The sequence below is a fragment of the Branchiostoma floridae genome, unplaced genomic scaffold (assembly GCF_000003815.2).
Source record: "Branchiostoma floridae strain S238N-H82 unplaced genomic scaffold, Bfl_VNyyK Sc7u5tJ_1557, whole genome shotgun sequence".
Lineage (NCBI taxonomy): Eukaryota > Metazoa > Chordata > Leptocardii > Amphioxiformes > Branchiostomatidae > Branchiostoma > Branchiostoma floridae.
The window spans coordinates 163,018-170,966 of NW_023365756.1; the positions used below are offsets into that span (position 1 = coordinate 163,018).

The following is a 7,949-nucleotide window of genomic DNA, read 5'->3' on the forward strand; positions in this document are numbered from 1 at the left end:
AAGTCTCTTCTCTCCTCTTCGCAATTGGAAGAGGAGAGAAGAGACTCGGGAGCTATATTACGGCTGGATACCAGGCTACCGTCTCGGTTGAATGACGGGGGTCGGTACTGACTTCCGAATAACTTTGACCCAGCTAGTGCTTACGTCACGCAGGAGAGAAAAAAATCTCGTGTCTACAGCACTCGGGTCAGATTACTGAAAAAGACTGAAAGATTCAGTCGAAAATTCCGTCGAGTAAAATTTCTTGAGTTGAAGAACAGTGCATTTTTTTCTCATTATATAATTTACAAACTGAGATGAACATTCATGCTAATCTTTCTTATAAATTTGATGTGTTACAAAGAAGCATCAATACCTGTCACCGCAAGCATTTTCAATGCAGAATAGCGTCATGACAACGTCGAAGGGTTCCATCAGGAGCGGTTCTATGGGGTTGGGTTTGTGGACATCGCAGGGTATAACAGCCTTGATAGCCCGGCGGAGCTGTTTCTGGCGTTCTTCCCAGATGTCTCTGAAAGGACAGACATTTACATCTATTTTATAGATTTTCATATGGAAAATCTTGTCTAAGTATACGGGAGATCATTCGAAAAGTTATATAGAGCTTTGATAACAGAATGGGGCAAAGGGATTTTTTTGTGTTTGTTTGTGTTTCCTCATAAGTCTACAAACGATGTTTGGATTGCAGTGATATTTGGTACGTGGGAAGGTATTGAGAGTCAATGTCATGTTGGTCTCCTAGATGCTTTCTTTAAATTGCGGGGAACCAGCTTGTGGCGTTTCAATTCTCAAGAAAAAGTCAAAGAAACGACGTAGAATTCCTACCTGGTTCCTTCCATGTCGCAGAAGTACTGGACATATTCACTCCAGTCGAAGGCGTCTGGGTCCTCAGCAACCCACTTCTCAATCTCAGCACGGCCGGACTGAAGATATAAGAAAAATGTCAACAAGAGTCCGTAGTACACAAACCTTCCCTCTGTGAATTTATTATGGTATTTGTGGTGTAACGTGCCTGTTACACTCTTTACCAGGAATAACAATCTCCTTACAAGCTCTTTCCACTTACGTCCAGGTAGTTCCGTTTGATAATTATTATGAATTTCTACAGTAGCAAGCCGGACCTCTTCTAGAGTAGATAATGGAAAGATGAATATATAAAAGTAGATACTAGTAATTGGGCCCAGCTTCTATAACACAGCTTGTTACTAGCTGTGGATTGAACCACGTCTTCAGGATGGGGGTGTCTATCTCTAATTCTCTGATAATGTTTAATTGATACTAGTATGTGATAGAATGGTCGCCATTTTGTATCCCATCGTACCTCACTGTACTCTGCACAGACGATCTCAGAGAAGAACCTACTGGCGCTGATGTGCTGGTAGAGCACTGGTCCACAACCGACGTCTATCAGTCGTTTTCCTTTAACTTCACCTGCACAACACAACAGGAAAATACATATTCACTGTCAGTTAAACATGTAGAAGGTAGTCCTGTAGAATTTTAAAGGCCGTTAGGGCAGTGGGTTGTTAAAATGGAGATATAGTTTTGAGTGTGTCTGTGTGTCTGTCTGTCTGTGTGTCCGGATTTTTGTAGTGAGCATAACTCAAGAACCTCTTGATGGATTAAAATGATGTTTGGTTTGTAGGTAGGTGTTGGGAAGACAAAGGTCAAGGTCAATTTTGGGCCCCCTGGTATGTGACATTGGTACTGCAGCAGAAATTCATCTTTTGGATCTTTTGGCAGATAGCTTGTGACATAAGGGATATCTGGTGTATATTTGGCCCCACTAGCAGGTTGCTCTGGAACTGCAGGGGTATTTTTATCCACTGTATCTAGGGCACGTTGTTGGAAGGCGGAGCCCATCCCTCTTCTTCCACTACCTTTTACCTCCCCAACCGAAGTCAGCTACTCATTGTTACATCTACATAGAGCAAGAATTAGAGTGAGGAAGGTCGTGTGAGGTGTCTTTCCTATAGACACAACACCTATCTATAGTATTGGCAGGAATCGAACCGGTGACCTCACAATCTCATATTCGTTACGTACAAAGCCAACCACTAGGCCATTGAGGTAAGATTTCAGTGCATGGCCATGTAACATCATTTTGTCCCTATATCACTCACATTACTATCGTGCTCTTTTTAACGTAGTCAGGATATACATATATATATTGGCTCTCCTCAAACACAGGGTCTTTTTTAAAATCCCTACACCAGGGACGACGCTAACCGAAGCTAGACACTCATTTTCACCGGCGTGAAGTAAAAAAAAAGTCGTAAAAAGTCCGTCATTTGATAACAAGGGCATAATATCAGGGCACTTCAGGGGTTTCCAACCCAGGATCTCTTGGTGTGGGCCAAACACCCTGCCAATTGCCACACGATGTCACACATCTTAAAGTAGTTATACGAGAAAATTAGAGTTTAAACATACTTCATCTACATTAAGTCAGTGCCTTAATTATAAGTTTTCCTACTTACCGCTGTTAAAGACGCCGTGAAGAATGTCGATGCACTTAAGACCTCCCTGTCCCTCGTCTGGGATTTCACACATCAGAGGCATGAAGTACTCCTCAAGATAACCTCTGGCGTCATCTAGGCTGCAGGCGTCTTTCTTCTCCTGTGACATTTTAGGAACTGTGATGGGGGGGGGGGTATAAGAAATTGTCAATAAGTACCTATAAGATGCCCCAATCCATGCCCCAATGCTGCAACTGGGAGGGGTTAATATCCGTTATTACTGATAGGCTGTCACCTATTCAACTCCCAGGACATAATATATGACATTCTATCGACCTTTTGAATGGGTAAAGTTAGGAAAGGTTATGTAAAAGAAACAGCAACGTTCACGTCGTACACTTTTATTTGCCAGGAATGACTTCGAAAACATAAGTGTGTGAGAGAAAGAATGGACTCCGGCGGACTATACTACGTACCAATGTGTGTCAAACACCTACATGTGACCTTATATACAAATATTTGTACAAGTATGGGCGAGAGCCTTGCACGGGTTTGAACGAAGCTATGCGTATATGATGTAATCTTCGGGGGTACGCTGATCCTGGTACCGAATAGCCATTTGGGAAAGAGTATTGTTGTTGAACACACAGACCATTACCAGTGGACTCCCCCCCCCCTGCTGTATACTAGTAGTAACTGCGCTGAGAACTGACTGCCCTACACACCATTTATTGCGAGAAGAACTATATCTTTATTTAACTATACTAGCTGTTTACTAAACATTTACTAACGATGTTAAGTCACGGAAGGAAATTTTGAGGACCAAAGATGTTAAAACGACACTTTGAAATATGCGCCAGGGCTTTAAACGGACCCCTTTGGGGTTTTTGTGTTGAACGATTTGGAGAAAGGGCGCTCGACAAAACCCACGTGCTATTCGTCCCGTAACCAAGTGGCACCTTCTATTTGCCCAACATGACAGCAATTTAAACATCATGTGGAAAATGTAAACAAAATGGAAAGGACGCTTGACAATACCCACGTGCTTTTCGTACCGTAGCCAAGTGGTACCTTTTATTTGCCCGGCGTTAAAATGATGAAAACATCATATGGAAAATGTAAACAAATATCGCCTTTCTTACCGAGGTAATTCAGGGGTCAATTAAGAAAAGGTATTCGCCAGTCAGAAACCGCGTCCAGCTTTTGTATTTTCATTTGAGGTCGACGAAATGTTATGTGTGGAAAATCCACGTGGACATCGGTAGATTATTAGTAAGACAGACAAGGGTGAAACAGAGTTTCTGCATGGGTCGTGTTCTAACCTGTTTTGGTTATAATAGGGGGGGGGGCAGCATACCCTTTAAATAAAGCTTTATCAGCCGTTTTGATTCCATGGGATTCGTAGCCGGAGCACTCAAACGTAACGTAGATCGCAATATATCATAATTAGTGCATTCGTCATGTACATGTAGCGTACCTGGTATTTATGGACTGAAAGTATCCTAAAGCTAAAGAAGCTTGGCGAACTTAACGTAGACCCCCAGACAACTCCTCTGGCAACCCTCTTTTAATCTGAATGGCCTACCTTCTCTTCTTCTTGTTTATCTGTCAACCGAGGACTTCAACGTTGCCAATCTACACTTTTTTTTAGAAAACAAATGCCCCTCCTCTTGCACTTTTAGCCGTCGTGTGCCCTCGGAGCTTTAAATTGATGAGTAATCGACTAACAACTAATCGGTACCAATTGTAACTTTTTATGATCCATATCGAGATGAACTATTGTTCGACCTATGAAATTTCTATTGATATCATACGACCTTCAACCCACCCTCTTATGTCCTTGTGGCAACCAATTAACTCTGGGTAAATACATTTTCAGGACACGTGACAGGATTGTGACGCGAAGGTCGTAATCATTGAATTGGACTTTAGTAGAGGCCTCTGTCACGATACGGGCACGTGTCTAATACGGTCATGCCATCAGAGCTAGCCAAAACTATTATTCAGAGAACCGTCCAAAAATGCAACGTAAAAGATGGGTGATATCAGAGAATGGGCAGACATGGCACTATATCTCACTGAACGTGGGGCACCGGTGGCACTGCGGGGTTCGCTAACTGCGGCACTGTTGTATTATTTCCGTCGACTTTTATAATTTCCATGATAGCTATTGGGTAATACGTGAAAGTATGTTCTAGAAGACAACAAGATAGACAAAAAGTATTGCGAAGAAAATTCGTTCTTTATCTCTGAAATTCGTTGAGTATCTTTCGAACCCCGCATTGCCGCAACTGTGCCACATGTGCAGTGAGATACCACCTCATGGGTACCGTCTATCAATACTGTGCCCTAGCTATGGACACAGTGGAAAACAACTCACTGCCACTACGGTTTCAAAAAGATGTGGGACTACTTTAGTCTTTCGTGGAGAAATATGCATCATGTCAGACTATACTTCACATATGGGTATTTTCGATCATCTAAAGCATATCTATGTAAACAAGAAATCTTTAAAAAAAAGTTGTGCCTTGCCGCGTGTTAGGGATATCTTCAGGAAAAAGTAGGTCAGCACTTCAAGCCCGGCAAGGCAAAATGCTGTGCCTTGGCAAAAACACAATACAATGACTGTTTTTACTGTTTCTGAAAGAGCTAACCAAGAGGAGTAAAATGCTTTTTAAATGAAGCAAATATCTTGAAGGGTTGCTGAGATATGGCTCCACAAAGTTGCCAAAACCTACCCTGAGATATGGCCGGCTGCGCGATAAACGATGAAAATTAAAAAAAAATACCTTTGAGGGGTGATGAAAAGGTAAGTAAAGGCTGCAAAGCTTGTTTTATCTTATTTCCCTGTAATATGTACTACATAGAATCACTCCACAGAGTTCTGAACATTCATGTCATTTTATTATTCTTTTACACAGGGTCGAAGTATGCATTTTACAACAAATTACACAGGTGGCACCGTGACCTTTGATCCCTGGAGAAGGAAAAATCCTCCAAAGTTCACACACTTGTATCTCTTGACAGGGACAACCCTGTCTTTCATTATTTTACACATAACAGCACCCACTGGTGTCCTATAACACAATAATTGTAATCTTACCTGTAATTCTTTAAGAAATAAGTAAATTTTGGTTTAAAAGTTCACATTTTGGGTTACAGTCAATGGTGTTTTTTTGCACCAGTTGAGTCGCATTGTAGAAGATTAAATATCATGCTTCATATACTTTTGCAATGTACACAACATTATGGTAACTTATATTACCAACAATGTCACATCTATAGAATATCAGCAATATTAATTGCCTTATAACAAGGTCAACTTGGTCAAGGTGAAAGGTAAGTGTGTGAATATGTCGAATTATTTTCATGTTGAGCCATGATGTTACACTGTATCAACAGTACAACTTAACACTTGGATAATAAAATATAGAAGACAGGTGTTTGTACTAATAAGGGATAAAATATCAATAGGTAGACATTGTGTAAACACTAAATTTATTGGGACAAGTTCAATATTTTTCAAGGTCAAAGGCTCAGTCTTCAGGATACATACAATCGACACAGATTTCTTTGATGTACTTGCAGGTACATGTACTTCTCCTTATTTAATCAATACTATGAATAGTATAATGCAATGTAAACTACTTTTTACAAAAACAACAGGCTAACTTATCATTTTCTGTGGTTACTGGTAGCAACAGTATTCTTTAATAAACTTAATGCTAAAAGCACTGGTTGCACAACTTGTCAACATTATGTTTGACCTCTACCATTCAATATCTCCGCTCCGCTCTCCAGTCTTAAATCAGCTACATCTGGTACTTGGTGCAATCTACACTCCACCTGAAAAACAAAATTATTTGAGTTTCAGATTAACATGTCTACTATGGTGATAATGTTCTTCCATCTGAGGGGATGACGACCTACTCCAGTACCACGTCTGATGTTCATCTACATCATGATCTTTCTTATGAGTTATGACTTCTTTCTTTCTTGTGACAAAAGAATCAGAATGATCCAATAATGAAATAAAGAATTCAATAAAGAAAGAAAGGCAAGTTGGGGTAAGGAATAGATTAACTTATTATTATTGATTAAGTAGATAAATACCTGCAACAAGATGGAAGGAGGTAAGTGTCACTGTTTTTGAGCCATCTTCTGCGACTGAACATCAGTACCAACTGCGACAACCTCACCCGGTCGGTAGGAACCTGGCTGATAGTAGAGACAAGAGTATAATATTGAAGGTAAGAGATTTATGATTTTTGCTACACCAGAAAAACCCTTGGCACAATCTGACAAAAAATACACAATCTGGTTGCACTAATTTTTCACGTTGACAAAAATACCATTAGCGTTTTGAAAAATTTGGGCATAGGTTACCCGGCTGACCCCTATCGGGGGGGCACGGTGCCTCAAGTTCAACAAGTGAAAAAAATACACAATGGTATTTTAGTCTTGAAACGAGGCAAGAGATGATTCACACCAACAGTAACAGTAACTATGACATTTAAAATACAATTGATATTTTCCTAAAAATTGGGCATAGGTACCTCAAGTTACAATGGTGCCTCAAGTTCAACAAGTGCAAAAAATGCAAAAATACTAATAGTACACAACAGGCCAATCAATGATCCATATGTAAAATATACTAAAGAAAGCAATAAACTAAGAATAATGAATAAGACATAATTGCTAAGAAACATATTTTACATACATGTAAGTTTCATGACTAAAACATGGACAAAGAAACACTGCATAGAAATTATATTGCTGGGATTGACTTGAGAAAAAATTGTTCAAAAGCACATTTTCTTCAACATGCCCCCCTCCCCCCAAACACTACAAATTGTATCAAGTATTTTACCTTGAAATTCTTCATCCATAGCGTCAAAAAAAGGTTCTATTTGTGCCGCTTCAGTCACATATCCTCCGTTTCTGAGGGGCACGCGGCCCAAAATTTGGCGCGTCAGGATCGCGCGGCGCCGCCGCTCGGCCAAATCGGGGCGATCGTCGGGGAAAACAGCTCGGCGCTTCGCCTTTGTGTATGCTAGAAACTTGCCGATAACATCAAAACGTAGCCCTGTTTTTTGTCGTCATTTTTGCACCAGGAACAAGAAGAAAAAATAAAATTCGTTCGGTGATTTTTATCATTAAAGATCGACATGTCCTTTCAAATTGACTTTTATCTCCCGAAAATTTTTTATGTTCCAGGCATCATTTTAAAGCTTGAAATGTGCTCTTTCAAATGGTACAACTTTCATTCTGCTGCGGTCTAAGACGGCGAAACATCACAAGAAAGAGAAACTTATATCCTTTATTTTGATGGGTAAATTTGCCTCTAGAACCGGATAGTTTTTGTACCGCGGGTGTGGGAAGATGGTAGTAAATTTACGGATCGCCGTACGGCAGAGGGTTTTCGTGGTAGCGTTGGAATACCTAGTCAAACGTTCTTGAGACGTTTCAATGACGTCATTGCCTACTTAT

At 40.4% G+C, this 7,949-nt stretch overlaps 1 protein-coding gene and 1 long non-coding RNA gene across 3 annotated transcripts; both read right to left on the bottom strand.

Annotated features, from left to right (window-relative positions):
* Window positions 1-311: 311 nt before the first annotated feature.
* On the bottom strand, window positions 312-4,087 carry LOC118408120 (indolethylamine N-methyltransferase-like). 2 transcript variants are annotated; one of them, XM_035808743.1, is made up of 5 exons: window positions 4,045-4,087; window positions 2,481-2,636; window positions 1,322-1,431; window positions 826-923; window positions 312-511 (listed from the first exon to the last, which is right to left on the bottom strand). In XM_035808743.1, the coding sequence occupies exons 2-5, from the start codon at window positions 2,626-2,628 to the stop codon at window positions 349-351; spliced, it is 519 nt and encodes a 172-aa protein (XP_035664636.1). In that variant the 5' UTR covers window positions 2,629-2,636; window positions 4,045-4,087; the 3' UTR covers window positions 312-348. The 2 variants fall into 2 exon arrangements, with proteins under 2 accessions (XP_035664636.1, XP_035664635.1); XM_035808742.1 differs by lacking the exon at window positions 4,045-4,087 and adding an exon at window positions 2,857-2,906.
* Window positions 4,088-6,137: 2,050 nt separating this feature from the next.
* On the bottom strand, window positions 6,138-7,623 carry LOC118408121. Its single transcript, XR_004830257.1, has 3 exons — window positions 7,330-7,623; window positions 6,573-6,677; window positions 6,138-6,305 (listed from the first exon to the last, which is right to left on the bottom strand). It is a non-coding gene; the product is annotated as an uncharacterized LOC118408121 (long non-coding RNA).
* Window positions 7,624-7,949: the final 326 nt, after the last annotated feature.

Coding starts and splice junctions, on each gene's coding strand:
- LOC118408120 (XM_035808743.1), bottom strand. CDS start 2,628: ATGTCACAGGAGAAGAAAGACGCCTGCAGCCTAGATGACGCCAGAGGT. Junction 1,432..2,480: donor TCACGGCGTCTTTAACAGCG/GTAAGTAGGAAA, acceptor TGTGTTGTGCAG/GTGAAGTTAAAGGAAAACGA. Junction 512..825: donor TGCGACATGGAAGGAACCAG/GTAGGAATTCTA, acceptor CTGTCCTTTCAG/AGACATCTGGGAAGAACGCC.